The sequence below is a fragment of the Harmonia axyridis genome, chromosome 1, assembly GCF_914767665.1.
Source record: "Harmonia axyridis chromosome 1, icHarAxyr1.1, whole genome shotgun sequence".
Taxonomy (NCBI): domain Eukaryota; kingdom Metazoa; phylum Arthropoda; class Insecta; order Coleoptera; family Coccinellidae; genus Harmonia; species Harmonia axyridis.
The window spans coordinates 19,807,842-19,822,979 of record NC_059501.1 but is presented as its reverse complement, the minus strand read 5'-3'; the positions used below and the strand labels follow the sequence as shown (position 1 = coordinate 19,822,979).

At 36.4% G+C, this 15,138-nt stretch overlaps 1 protein-coding gene and 1 non-coding gene across 15 annotated transcripts in view; one reads left to right on the top strand and one right to left on the bottom strand.

The window, feature by feature from the left end:
• LOC123682733 (protein lap4) overlaps positions 1-15,138 on the bottom strand; it is a 144,748-nt gene that overhangs the window by 50,439 nt on the left and 79,171 nt on the right. For 10 of the 14 annotated variants that reach the window (XM_045621505.1, XM_045621512.1, XM_045621534.1 and 7 more), the window contains exons 7-8: positions 8,218-8,499; positions 3,456-3,620 (exon numbers count right to left, since the gene is read on the bottom strand). In XM_045621505.1, coding sequence (XP_045477461.1) covers positions 3,456-3,620; positions 8,218-8,499 — 447 coding nt within the window. The remainder of the gene's footprint in view (positions 1-3,455; positions 3,621-8,217; positions 8,500-15,138) is intronic. The other 4 variants (XM_045621525.1, XM_045621589.1, XM_045621598.1 and 1 more) reach the window with 1 other exon arrangement.
• Trnat-agu lies at positions 11,460-11,532 on the top strand. Its single transcript has one exon. It is a non-coding gene; the product is annotated as a tRNA-Thr (tRNA).

Sequence of the window (15,138 nt, the reverse complement as noted above, 5' to 3'; positions counted from 1 at the left end):
GAATACCGAAAAAACGTTCTAGAACCTGCTATTTCCAGGACATTAAGAAAATCATGAGACCAATCACTAGCAGGAGACCAAGTGTTTCTCTTACATCATTTGAAGGAATGGGCAAATTTATTGAATATATAAATATCTCATTAAACATAACACTTGCATTAAGAGCATCTTAGTGAGATGGATCAAGGGCAGAATACCAAAATAACGTTCTAGAACCTGGTATTTCTAGGACATCAAGAAAATTATAAGACTAAGCACTAACAGCAGCAGTGTTTTTCTTCAATAATTTAAGGGAATGGTCAAAATTAAAGAATAAACAATTTTGTCGTCGAATTGCCCATGAAAGTCTAACGAAGGACCTCAAGGTAGTGACCAACAACTGGCAGCTAAACCATAATAAAACATTCACAAGACACCAGTGAAGGTACAAGTTCCCATCGTTCCTATATATTCTTCAACCTTCAGAACAGAGAGATGGTAAACGATACATACCCAGGTTATCGATGTCCATTAAGAATAAAATTTCCAAAGGAACAGTACATATCAAAATATGTTGATATCCACCGAGACGCGACGTCATCCGATCTGATTGGCGTTCCACGTAGAGCACCAACAGTCAGCGCATTCATTTCGTGTTCCACCCTTGCACGCCGTCTCATTGAAAATTTATCTGGCCGTCTAATCTGGTCTCTCTATCGGAACAGTTAGAATGCGGCTGTTCCGATAAAGAACCGGTGAAGGGTAAAAATGATTTTAATGCGACGGTCATCATCTCTAATCGCCGCGTCTAATGACGGGTTCACGTCGTGGAATGGCCCGATCTGCCTTTCGAATGCGGAATCTATATAATCTGCGACTTTGGCGCTCGATACGGGTACGGTTACCCGTTTCGACGTTCTGTATCATTAGGGGCTTACACGACAATCTCTTCGCTCAACGGAACAGGAAGAGGGACCGGTACCCGAGATTTCAATGAAGCGATACTGCGAAAAATGACGAATGACGGCTAGAATACTTCGATGGTGTGGTACTGCTCCGCTGCCAAAGCAATTCATAAGCAGTCAAGATGATTCCAGTCTTTCATTCCAACCGATTAGTCAGAGTATTCCTTGGCTACGGCGAATCTTCCACCAGATACAAGCGTCCAAAGCTTGTACTTTGTATTTTTTCAATGGAATACAATCAGTATGAATCCATGGGAGATGATTCTCCAATTTAAGGGGCCTGTAGCGATCCTGGTATGCCTGAGTGTTCGAACTATCATCACTAGGAGAATAGGTCCTGGTTGAAGAAACCCTTCCGATTGCGGAGCAGATTTGGTAATATTTACTTGAATAATAAATAAAAATGGCTGATACTCGGTAATGAATGACGAAAATACAAAAAGAAAAAGAAGTACGATTTCCAAGTGTGTAATATCATACTATATTAATTATCTATCTGTTTAATGTATCAACAAAAATGCCATCAACATAACCATTGTCAAACAGAAGATTTCCACGCTATTACATAGGAATCATAATCGAAAGTAAACCAAGGAGAATGCATGTATCGAGGGAGAGTAGCGATATACAGGGTTTCACCCTTGTTAGGGATCATCAGTACCGCATAACTCAACCCAAGATGACAAACAAACGAAATTATTGAACGCTGGCAGACACAAAGCAGTATGATTACTGCGATGCGCCACCCTGCGGACAAAAACTTAACTACTTCCTCCTCATCAAGTACTTACAATATTTTGCAAAAGTAGCATGTAAGTATGTGCGAGTAAGAGTGTGTCAGAAGAAACCTCAAAGGGGAACGTATTTACATACAGCCTGGCCTCGCTGAGGTCCTTAGAATTATAAAGACAAGAGTCTCTACTAACATGGGAGTGCCGTAATATCATGAAGCATCTGGCCATAGAGGTACCAGGGGATTGTGGTCTTGAAGGAAATAAAAAAGCTGATGAACTTGCGAAAAGGGCATCAAAGTTGACACCTATTGGTCCTGAACCCTTCCATGTTCTTGGTGAATACCAAAACAAGACAGCGGTCCAGCAATGATAGAGGGACAATAGGAAAATCCTCTGGAGGAATACTCCGGGTCTTGCTCAGGCAAAGAAATTTGTGGTGCTTTCACCGACCTATACCAGAAAGCTCCTGAAGCTACCAAGAGCTGAGCTTCGGGTAATGTTAAGACTGCTGACAGGACACTGTCGGTGCAAATACCTTTTCTACCGCATGGGTAAGTCAGCACATGAGATCTGCAGACTCTATGGCAAGGTGGTAGAAACAGCCGAATACATAGATAGTATGCAAATGCCCGGAGCTGACTGACCTAAGAACCACTCATATAGGAAAGTCAGTTCTGGAAACTAAGGATGTCTTGGGTTTCGTTAACAGCATCGACGGCCTCCCTGAGTTTGTATGAATAGGAAGGGTTAAGAACAAAAAATCAATTTGATCGCAGTTCCCAGCAGGCTAACAGAGTTGTAACGACCCCGATTCAGTGAAATAATAATAATAATGTGCGGGCAAAACCGTTAACGTTATTCACAGAAACTATTATTCTTCAATGTCCAGTCTAACAAATTCTATCATGCTATTTTTGCTATAGAAAACCTTATTTCATATTCTGGTTAGAATCTTATCTTGCATGATTTTAGATTCATATTCAGGAATACGTATACCATACTTATACGTTATTACTATTAAACATTTCACAAAAGTAGCATGTAAGAATGTGTTGGCAAAACCGTTAACGTTATTCAGCAGGAACGTAGTTCTCTTATTCTCTTATGTCCAGCCTAACAAACTTTATCGCTCAGTTCGTGATAGAAAACTCTCAGATATTCATATTACATGAATTTGGATTCTTATTCAGGAATATTCCTTGTATCGCCAGATTTCAAAAATTCACTAGGTTAAATTGTTCCTTACCTTTGTCTATATCAATCCAATATAATTATCTATTACCTTATACGATACGAGTGATTTAAAAATGTGAATACCTAGTAAAAGTGGAATGCTAAATCAATTTTCGGTTTATATGTTTCAGTGGTTAAGATAAGTAAACAATCAATTATTGTGCCTTATCGGCAGGTTACTCATTTGCAATCTCGCCTTTTGTGAAATAATCGAATTAGTGATACCAACTTTCTGCATGGTGATTACCACATAGTGCATTGTTGGAAAATTTGTTTGAGGCGTTCACTATGCCTCCAGAACGCTCAAATACTCAATCTACTCAGCGAATAGAGATGTTCCAATCAGGAAAATTATTTGTACATAAATAATCCTGAAAAGGCTTTATACTGCATCAAATAATGCTACGAAACTCTGATGCGACTGTAACAAGCTAAGAAGCCTTAATAACATGCATGTTTCAAGCGTAAGCTAACATAAAGGATACTGATATACTGCGCATGCTTCAAAAGCAATCAACAAGCAGAAAGATGCGGTTATAGAGACCTGCGCAATGATGGAAGCCACCTTGTCTTTGTCGATGGGTGCCACGTTGATCCGTTTGTTCTTGAGGTGGTGGGGGGTGTCGCGACGGTGCAACCGGCTTGGACGTGCGTCTGCGTCCCCTGCTGCCGCACCCTCTGTGAACCCGACGTGCTTCTGTGATTCCTCCTAAGAGAGCAGGATAAATTTGAGGTGAGCGGCGTTAGTATCAAAGGACGTAGAATTGTAGTGATATTGGAGATGGATTGTTACATTCGGGAGTTAGTGTCCTCAAAAATGGTGAGAATCTACAGGGTGCTCTATTATTCGCATTCATTGTTATGGTATATGAGCAGGTGGTTGATCTAATGCATACGAGGCCAATGGTGATTGGTAGTGTCTTGATGGTTTTCGATGACTTCGAACAAGTATAATTGTGATTGATTGAACAAAAAGTTGATTTTAACTAAATTTTAACTGATGTCTAATGTTCGGAAGTTAAGTCTTTGTGAAAGTAATGAAGCCATATAAATGAAGATAACAAATTTTGCGTGTTTTTTTAATAGACTGAAATATCAGAGAGCGCAAAATTGTTTCCAAATTTGAAGTACTACTTTAAGTGTTTCTGATTAGAGTTTATTTAGTGTTTACGTTTGAACGTAATGGTTAAATAGATGTTCTCGAAGTAACCATTACAGGCTTTTATCTAACCTTCTGAGTGGAGAACAGGAATGCAGTACCATAAATATTGACAGAAAAAGGTATAACGGTTACAAAGGTAGTAAGTTACAGGTGATGTCGACACTAACAGGAGCCGAAAGCAATTATAAGGCCGACTGTATCGAAATTACTAGATCGGCTAGCGCCATCTACACATATAAGGGCAAATCTTACCGCAAAGGTCTTAGCACGACTTTTAAATCTTGTGGGAAGATCGCTGACCAAGTCTGCGAACTGAAATTGTCCCAATTAAAATGCAATTGTAATTGTGTAATTGGCAGTATATTGTTTAGGAATAATGAATAAAATACAATATAGAAAAGTAAAGTTTATTGAAATTAAATCCAGGCATCAATACAACAATAAAATAATCAGGTCGATTGAGGAAATCAATAGTTCAAAACACCAATTCTGCTGAAGGCTTCTAATGACAAATGTTCGTTTTCCTTTTCATGAAGAAATGTCCATAGCCTGGAGGCTTCACTCAAGCTAATTGTACGTCAATTGATAAAATCTCCAGCAATTCCATAATTGTGCTGAATTATCCACTCTTCATCTAATTACCACAGTCAATGGACCGAAATCGATGGGAAATCATTCAATTACGAATCAACTCCAATTGCATAAATTAGCTGAAAAGGTTCCATGAGAACTTACCCACGTAGAGATAGGAGAATCACGCAGGCTGATGGCATTTTGCTTTGAAGTAGAATGAACCTCCAAGACTGTGTAGATTTATCGTATTAAAATCCACTTCAGAAAGAAAATCTTCGCTAAACTCGAAAGCATCATACAACCTGATTTTCAAATATTACGGAGTGTATTACCATAATTGAGATAACAACGTATTAAAATAACATTATTTGAATGCTTTCAGGGTTACTAAAGTTTGCTCCACGTGTCAGCGTAATCGACGTTGAATTTAAAAACCTTGACTTTGGCGTTTTAAAACCGTTTTAGATGGATTACATCAGTTTATTCTTTAAAAGCTGGGAGGTTATAATGCTCTCATTTGATGTTTTGGGACTATTTGGAGCAGAGCAGAACCTTAGCTGAGCCTGTTTCAATATTATCATATAAATGATTATAGTAGAGGAAATACATGTGAAAGATTTGAATACAAAATTAAAATAATCAAAAATATGCAAAACAATGAAAATGAAAAACAAAAAAGAACTAGTGATAATAAAAAGCTGGTCATCTTTTCTGTTGGTCCATCCTGTTCTTGAACATATTCATGCTTGTAGCTTCAAGCCAGTTGTTCCAAGCTGATAATATATTTGTCTGGATTATGTATGACGTCTTTTGGAATTAAATGTTAAGAAGTGTGTAAATTTTACATATGTCATTTTCAGTTAAACCTCATCTACAAGGTTCTAAGAGATAAAAGCTCAGCATCCTGAAGAATTGAAATTTCGAAGACATATTTGAGTATATTAGTAAAATATGATAGTTGCAGGCTCCAAGATACGAAGGATATAATTGAGTCTTATATTAAGCAATTAAGAGCTGAATGTTGGAGACGTATTCCCTCAGTACTTATTTACCAATTTCAATTTATGTAGATGATGTTGATGAAGATTATGCTCCAGAGAAAAGACAGTCCAGGGTTCCTGTTGCCTTCGATTTGGTCATCGAAACTGTCCAAATACATATATCCTGCCTGATATCTTGAAAATAATGGAGTTATAGTTGCTTAATTGCTCTTCAAGTGGATTATTGTCTTATCTACGATACCTCTTCTATACCTTCAGTTGTTCTTTGTTTGCTATCTTTAGGTGATGAAAAAACTCATAACTACTCGATTATCGCGATGTCCTTCAGTTCAACAGCTGTAGTGTGATTGAATTGTCCACATCTTCCACTTCCCATAAAGTGGATGGGAAGTATTCAAACTAAACCAATACCTTTGAATTGGTGGTGGTGCTGAATATCTTACAAATGGAATTTCTATGGCTTCGTCACTAGGAATATTTTGTGATGAATGATTTCATCAGAAAATTGGCAAAAGCCTAAATGTACCGAATACGGTTCAAATAAAAAAATTCCATTCGCACTAAACAGTTTGAATTAGCACATTCCCTAGATGAAGCACACCTTCATTCCTTCCTAATTAATAAACGACGTTAATTCATGCAAGGAAGTGACAAGCCAGCCAATTACCGCCTATTATAACTCGAGTACACTTCTGTCTGGGAAGTGAAGGCAGTCACAAATTATTTTCTCCGAAGCGTTACGTTGACGTGATCTGAAGAAGTCTGTGTAATCCGAGTTTAGCCACCTGTTACCCACATTGGGGTAAAAGTTGCGCCAAACAGGAGAAATGGTGATGGAATAGTTGCCTCAGGTTGTTATCGGCTTCAAACTTTAATTAACTGACGTTAACGACGACACTAGTTTATGAAAATTGAACCCATTGTTTCAATTGATTACAGTACATGATAATGAAAAGTTATTTGAACTATTTTAATCGACTATGGGAATAACCAAAAAAATTTCTCATTTAGCTTAGCGTCGAAATTAATATAATGACAATTATGGAAATTTTAAAAAATATTTTGAATTGATTTGGTTTTGGTGTTACAATATATTGAGGTATGGAGGATACTTCATGAAGAGTTTTTGGAAAAAATTATATTGTATACCTATTAAAGATTTACTAAGTTACTGTTTTCATCACTTATGAACGTAGCAACAGGACTAAAATTTTTGATCGGGATATTCAATTGCTTCAATTAAAAAAAAACTATCGAATATAGTATCGAATAGAAATATCAAGATTAAAGCCGAGTTCAGGCTTGGGTCTAAGATACTCAACATCTAAACCTGTTCGATGAGTACCTAATCCAAAAATTACAGAACGAAATATTTCTCAAGAGCGGATCAACAAAATGCATTTACGCACAATGTCACATTGTATGAATCTTTTATTTAAACGTTAAATTTTTTGAACTTTTATTAAGGCTAATTTATATGTCATGAGTTCGTGAAAAAACAAGGAGAGATTATTCAATTATTGTAGAAATGAGGTTCAACGTTTCTGTGAACATAGAAAATGTAATATTGTTCGAGTAGAACAAATTATGCTACTACAACCCTAATAATGAATTATACCATACTTTTTCGAGATTATTTTTGATTGAATGAGGGAAAAATATTTTTTTTGTTTTTGTTTTTATTATTGAATATAATTTAGTTGTGTGGAGGAGCAGGAAGTGTTTGTATTCATCTGAATTCTATTCCGAGATTGGAGCCATTGAATACTTTTGATGTGATTGTACGGATATCTTAAAAGTAGCTAAAAATTGATTGATCAAACACAAAATTTATTGTATTTTATTTATGAGATATATCAATCCATTTGTAGAAATCGTGAAACTTTCTTCGGGTTAACTAACAAAATGACGTAATGTTAAAGAACTTAATCACAGATGAAGCTCAGACTCAGTCTGAGTATAGAGGAAAGTTGTGTCTGCTTTAAGAATTCAAAAAAACAAGTTTTGCAATCATTTCCCCCTATATGTCCTTCATTCAATTACTTCTTATATCATTCAAACTCATCCGAAAATTCTTGAAAAACAAAATCATCATACATGTTATCGTGATACTTATCCGGCTCGATGGACCAATAATTGACGAAATCAGAAATGCTCATTTGAATGGTTTTTTCACATAATTGCCTTTTATATTTACAACTTTCCAGTTTCCCGCATACTTACCAGCAGTAAATGATCCTAATTTCATTTCAACATCATTCTTATAAGCATACACTTGTGTAGGACGCCAATTTCTTCGATTAAACTTAAACCCAAACCAAATACACCCGCCAACAATAAATATAGTAAAATTAATAAAATACTTCATACAAAGAACGCCTAGTCTCACACGAAATTTCCTTTATTAACAAAAAAACAAACGCAAAAACGACGAAAACAAGAAAACATTTATTAAAACATAATGAGTAAAAAAAGAAAGAAATAAAAACAAACGACGTAACACGTCAAACTTCCGTTTCGCAACCTCTGATGATTTGTTCGAGAGCCAACCTGAGCATGCTTGTACTTACATCTTCTGTATCTTCCTCCGCGCTTGGCTCCTCGATGATCCCAACGGTAGGTCCGTTGCCGATCACCAGGTCCGCCTCGTTCTGCTGGATCACCACCGGAAGGTTGGTGAACACTGGGTTGTCCACCGTTTCCGTGGTGTTCAGATCTTCTGCGGCGGAGGTGTTGGTGATGTTGTGGATGGTCTCGCTGTCGTCCAAGCTGTTCTGGCCCTTGTTGAACAGCTTGTGTGCTTTGGCCTTGAGTTCTCTGGGGTGGGGGGTGTTCTGACGAACGAATTGGGTCTGAAAAATCGAAGTTAGGTTAGGTTGAGGTATAGCTATGGAGAAGCGATTTGAGTTTTGGTGGTTCTTCGAATGTTTTTTGGTTTTGGAGTCTAAGAGGTGGTTGATCTTTTTTATTTTCTCATCAGGTTTAACGTTATGTGTCAATTGTCAGCTAGTGATGTCAAGCATAAATAAGTGAAACCACAATATAGAGTGCTAAGTTGTTTCGCTGAATAAGAACAATGAATTTTGCAAGTGATGTGCGGATAAACCATGAATGTTTAAATATCTACTAGGCATCTACCAACAAAAAAAAACGCACAAGTAGTGGAACCTTGTATCAATTGCATTTGCAGTGGAAGTTTTGCAGAATTAGTGGTTCCCTCATTTTTCTCACCTAGCTTTGGAAGTCAAGAGATTCGTTGCCAAGATAATAACATATTACCTGATAAAACAAACCTTATAATTTCATACTCAAGTTCATTACAGTGGTATTAGACATCTGTACGAGATTAATACATTACAAAGTTTCAATATATTTTATTTTCTGTTCGAATAATGAATGATTGTATGTGGAGCAGCCCACAACAACTGAATCTCTTAAGCGTTACTTGGGGGAAAAACTGAACATTGAAGACAATGTGAGTCTAATCATTTAGGCTAACCAGCGTGTCAAATTTCCTTATCCATACCTATAAGATAGGAGATGTCTTCTTCTCCTTAAATGTAATTGTTGGTGGGATTCGAATGTACGAAGGTTCACCATCAAAAATAATATTGTCCTACTAAGATGAGAACACTGCAAATGTTTGGATGATTATTTTCTATTGACTTCATTAAAGCCTCCCACACACAGCCCGAAACGACAACTCAACCTAAACAAAGCCCCAGGCAATACCCCGAATACAAATTGAAAACATGACTTTTCGTCGTTAGAATTGATCCGACTTTGTTTTCACGAATCGAGAATTTTCAATTCAATTCGAATTACGATATATTTTTCGAGGGTTGTATCAATACAGCCACATTCACAAGATTCGACACCTTTAGGTAGTTTATGCTGACAATCAGACTGGCGCGAGTAATTTTAGCGCATGAAGCAAAGAATTTTTTGGCGCCCCTGCTTAAAAAGCATCAATAACAACATGACCATATATACTGGCCTCAACGTTCTTGCGATTTCACTTGTTATCTTCTTTCGAAAGATGTGAAGTCTACGTCGATAAACAGCAGACGTAAGACTACTTTAAAATTAATATTCGCTGCGTTATTGGCAATATAAATCCCCAGATGCTAGATGAAGTGATCGAAAATTGGATTTCGCTTCAATCGAGCCAGTCGTGGCGCCCATTTGCCTTCAAGTACTATTGGCATAAAATTATTTTTCAAATAAAGTCATCAGCATTATTTCATGTAAATTATTCCATTATAGATTAGTGTATACCTAGAAAAACCTTCCATTATTCAATAAAGGAAGGTTCAACGTCGTTTGAAAGATCGTTCAAAAAATCTGAAGCTGGGCTATTAACTGTTCTTATAACTATGTTGTTACTATAGAAATTTATTGTCTCTAAAACGTAAATTCACATTTATTGCAGCCTTTTCCATCAATTCCCAAATGTCTACTTTATAACCCAATAAATACTACAATGCTCTGAGAAAGTTTTAATTGATACGCGCAAAATTAATTCGTAGAGTTTTCCAAGTAGAGACTATATAAAGATTCTGTTGAAAGGGGTTTATACCACGTGACTTTCTCATGATCTGTCAAAGTTAAATTTCTCCCTCCTCAGGGTTTTTGATATTCCAACACTTTTCAGGATGAGTGAAGCAAATTGAAACGTTCCTATGATTTACCGTCCTTTTCTACCACATGCAAGAATTCAAAATACGTTTTTACATCCTCATTTTTAATTTTAGAAAAAACCGTTTTTCAGCCCTTGAAAAGACTTTTTGTATAATATTTTTATGAGAAAATTCATAAGGAAATAAATGTTTTTGCGGAACAAATGTTCTGAACACCAGAGCAGGCGCAGATCTATTGATGACTAAAGTTTCAAATACGAAATGACCTATTCAATCTGCCCCTTCAGACTTCACAATCCAATCATCAAAGTTAGGACATCCGAATTGGATATCTCAAGAAGAAGAAGAAGAAGCAGCAATTCTGTAAATTTCCCCTTCCAACCGACTACTTCCGCAGTTGTTGCAAAGGAAATTCATCAGGTTATTATAAAAGCCCATGAAATCCGATTTGTTTTTTGTCGCCTGTAGAGGAATTGTCCTAATTAACCACGGCCTTGGAAACGTTGACACCGTAACTTCACCGGACATAGAAATCGATGCAGTTCTTCTATGGAATGTATTACTTTCGGGGTTGTGGGCACGTTACATCGGAGCCGTTGCAAGTTACGTGTGATAAATTTGATAAGGTGGGTCATTTGGAGCTGTTTTTGTCAGAAATTTGCTGAATTGAATAAACATCAATGGTCTTTGACAGATGAACCGAATAAACCCGAATCGTAGAATATGGTTGTCATTAATGCTTTATGGAATATGAACATCGCAGTGAGCTTTTATAGACCGAATAAATAATTTCTACTCTGGAAATACGATTCATAATCGTTTAGTCTATATGGCTTCAGCATTCTTGGTTTTATGTCCCAGAATTTTATATTTGAATGAAATGGATCCAAATTTAATTTCGGTTTTATATTTTCAGAATAACTGCCATAAGTCCTTTAACGATACCATAACAAGTCATTATTTCTCATATATCACACAATATCTCATGTCATATCCATATTAAAAAACTCTTTTAACGAAATATCTATTTCCGAGACTTTTTAGGCTAGAGCTTTGCGGTAAAAATATTTCCAATGAATTTTCTAAAATTTGTCCAAATTTGAAACTTTAATTTTCAACATAAGGTCAATAGTTTGTTGGCGTGCAGACAAATTTCAATTTTGGAAAATTACCCCTCGGTGGCTTAGTGGTTAGAGCGCTGGACTAGTGATTCGGAGGTTGCGGGTTCGAGTCCCGCTCGAGGAGGTACTTTTTCCAGAATTGACAATTTGTCTGCACGCCAACAAACTATTTACCTTATATTTAATACACAGACGCTATAATCCATCATTTTGAATTTTAATTTTCAACCTTCTAAACGATTCAAAAATGTTTGTTCGTGAATGAACATTTCTTATCCTTAAATCCACTAATTATGTTCTCCAGCTTGTGAGATTCATATGGTAATTGAGGAGAAGTGAATTTGGTTTTGTATTCGATTTCAAAATTTCTACTAGCAAAATGCTTTTAGATCAGCTAAAACAAAATATACTTAATAAATAAATACTTGATATTGAAAAACTACTACTTGACTTGAACTTTAGTTGATTTCAAGTCGAGCTCAAGCCGAGTAGCTTGAATATCAAGCCAAGCCGTGAGTCCCTATATATTACCCTAAAACGTAACCTATATTTCAAATTGGATAATAATATCTCGGAAACTAAAAGAGTTGTGAAGAAAAATTTAAAAAAATTGCAACTTTAAACCTCGGTAGTTGTAATGAAGCGTTTGCAGTTTATAAGAAAAAGTCTTATTTTGACCTGAAAAATACGCCACTGAAATCTTGATACTGAATATCAGCCTGTATTTTGTGCTGCAACAGATGCTACGTGGGTGTTACCGAAAGTTTCATCTGAAGAAATAAATAACCAAGCAATAATAGACCGAAACTGTATACGAAAATTCTAAAAATTCAGCGACTCATGCAATTTATAACTGTGAGCCGTAGAGATGCTAACATATTTCCATTTGTTGTCTTCGGAGCGCTCTTGCTATGTCATGTTCGAATAGCACAAGATGTGTGCTCGCGTTCTCCGATCATGATCTGGCTCGATTAGCAGCTGGAAATAATTCCACCGAGCAGTATTCCTAACAATCCTCGCGCTACAGTTGTGCGCTCCGTTGTGTCATTTTTTCTCTATCCTATTTGTATTTCCCGGAACATAATTCTAGCGGCAAATTGTCAGAACGACTGCGAGATGTTGCTTCCTTCCAGGAAACGAGCATGAGTCAAAGACGCCAGGAGGGGTATTATATCAATCGTTAGACGTAGACACAGATAGCGATTAAATTAATATAGTATAAAGATGTGTCGGTTGTGCGAATATAATGAACCATCCTGATGATTCTAGGTGCAAAATTCAGTCAACAAACAATTAAAAATGATTATTCCAAGGAAACTGGGAGTTTCTAAACGAATGAAGGAATATTATAAATATACAATAAAGAGGGAACACCACCACGTGGTTCCTCATTTCAAAACAAATTTAGTGATATTTCTTCTCAGAAATCATCGATTTTTATGTGGTTTCCACGTAATTTCCTCGAACAATAATCTATATGGAAAAAAGTAAATATTTTTACGGATGAAAATGAAGAAAATTTCTTGGTAACTTTTCGTTTTTCGCAGAAAAAATTGATTATATCTACTATATAGGGTCGAGGTTGAAACAACATGAGAGAGATTGCAAAAATCGTAGTGAAGCAACAGCATTATCACAGCAAGCAAAAATTAATGACCACTCCTTTGATTTTAATAATGTTAAAATTTTAAATGAAGAAGAGAATTGGTTTAAATGAACATTTAAAGAGATGGTTTTTATCAAGAGAATAAAAGATTCTGTGAATTTTAAATTAATTAATAAGGTTAATGTAGATAATTTTCTTGCGCGGTAGTTCGTGTTTCGTTTTGAATCGGGTGTGTAGTATGTCTCACAGATTTCAATGTAGTCTGTCTTGCCTGATGCTTTTGTTTTTACTTTATATATTTTATTGTATGAACATTTATTTGATGATTTCGATGTATTCGAATGATTTATAACCGTTATTCATAGGGTGAGATCGCTTTTTCTTGTAATTTTATTGTTTCCTTGGCCGACCTGGCGTGAATTGTTTATGTTGTTTTGCTTTATATTAATATTCATTGTTATTTTGTCATCTAGTTTATATCTCAGGAAGTGGTTTGGCCAGACATCCATACAACTTTTTAGAAACGCAGCGAACAAGATAAAACTTGCCATGTTGATTGCCAACGTCCGGAACGGATAGGGCACGCCAAGAAGAAGAAGTTTATATTTCATATTTATTATTGCATAGTGACGTCGTTTTATCTATTTTTTTTTATTGCTACACCAATTGTATGATCCATGCCGTTGTTTATAAATTGGTTTTTGTTTTTAGCCTGATGAAGGAGCTAAATGCTCAGAAACGTTTCCATTGAATAAATTGTATACGACTGTTCCTTGTGACTGATATTCCCCACCTTTTATTATATCTACTTTGTACAAAGAGCTGATATATTTTTGAAATATATGTGAACAAACCTACCAAAAATCATTACAAAAGAGGTAAAATCATAATTTCGTGGTACAGTGCTGTCCGAAAAAAAAGAAGATTCGTAAACCGTACAAAGTTTGATCATTGCAAGAGCGCTAGTGGAGAAATGAATGGGTACCAAAGTTTGTCTCATACGCGAAAAACCACATGATGATTCTCCCTGCTAAGATCAAGTGGACCTCAATTTAATTTCCAATTTTCCATAATTTCATCTTCGAATATTGAATCAACGGAAATTCGGAAATTTCTCAAGAATTCAGCACACCCTGTATAATCCTAATAAAAGCACGCCATAATGGTTGAACAAAAAACCGAAAATACCTACTTTCTTCAACCGACAATTTTTCATAATAAAATCAGCACCATCTCGACACGAGTCTCGACCGTTCTCTCGGTTAGAAAGCTAATCCGCAGCATCTCGATCTGTACCAGCGAAAAACCTCGGTACGGAACCGGCGAAAAAAACGCCCAGCCATCTAATCGAAGTATCCCACGCGAGTCACGAAAATGGTTTAATCTCAATTTGCCGCTTTCAACGAGGATGCCTTTTTTCTGCCGTCAATCGTGTAGAGAAAGGCCTCAAACCGCGATCTCAGGTTCCACTTCGGACCACGACTGAGGAGATATTCGGGAAATACCCGCGAACCTTCAAATATCCACGGAGATCACGGCCTGGGCATTAAATCGATTTGATAATGCGCTACGTGGTTCGATAACGGGCTCGGATTAATACGCGAAACGTGTACGGAACCCCCGTGGAGATGTTTCTCGGACTCGTTAACAATAGTTCGCTAGAAATAATAAATAAAGGATAGTGAGGGTGTTCTGCAAGGATCGGTCCTTTAATTCGAGGTTTTAAGCAATATTACGGAAGTCGAAGACAGAATAGGTTTTTTATTTACATCAGGTGTTCTTCAGGGGTCAATATGAGGTTCAATTTTTTTCTAAATTTGCTGTCAGAATACTCACAGAAGATACCAATTCCTAGAGCTGGTTCTTGTTCATTTGACTAATTCTCATTCAAAGACTTATTGGAGGCCACAGAACTGTTGTAAGTATTATATGAGAGGAGGTTTATTAAAATGTTATCTGTTATTTTATCTAGATGAGGAGTTTTGATGAACAGTCGAGTAATTTTTTTATATGTTCAAACTAAATTTCCTAGTCCAATGTATGTTGTTACGGAAGTATTGGGCATTGTTTCAATATTCTGACTGTCCATGATTCTGACGTCGAGATTCAAGATGGAAGACTGAA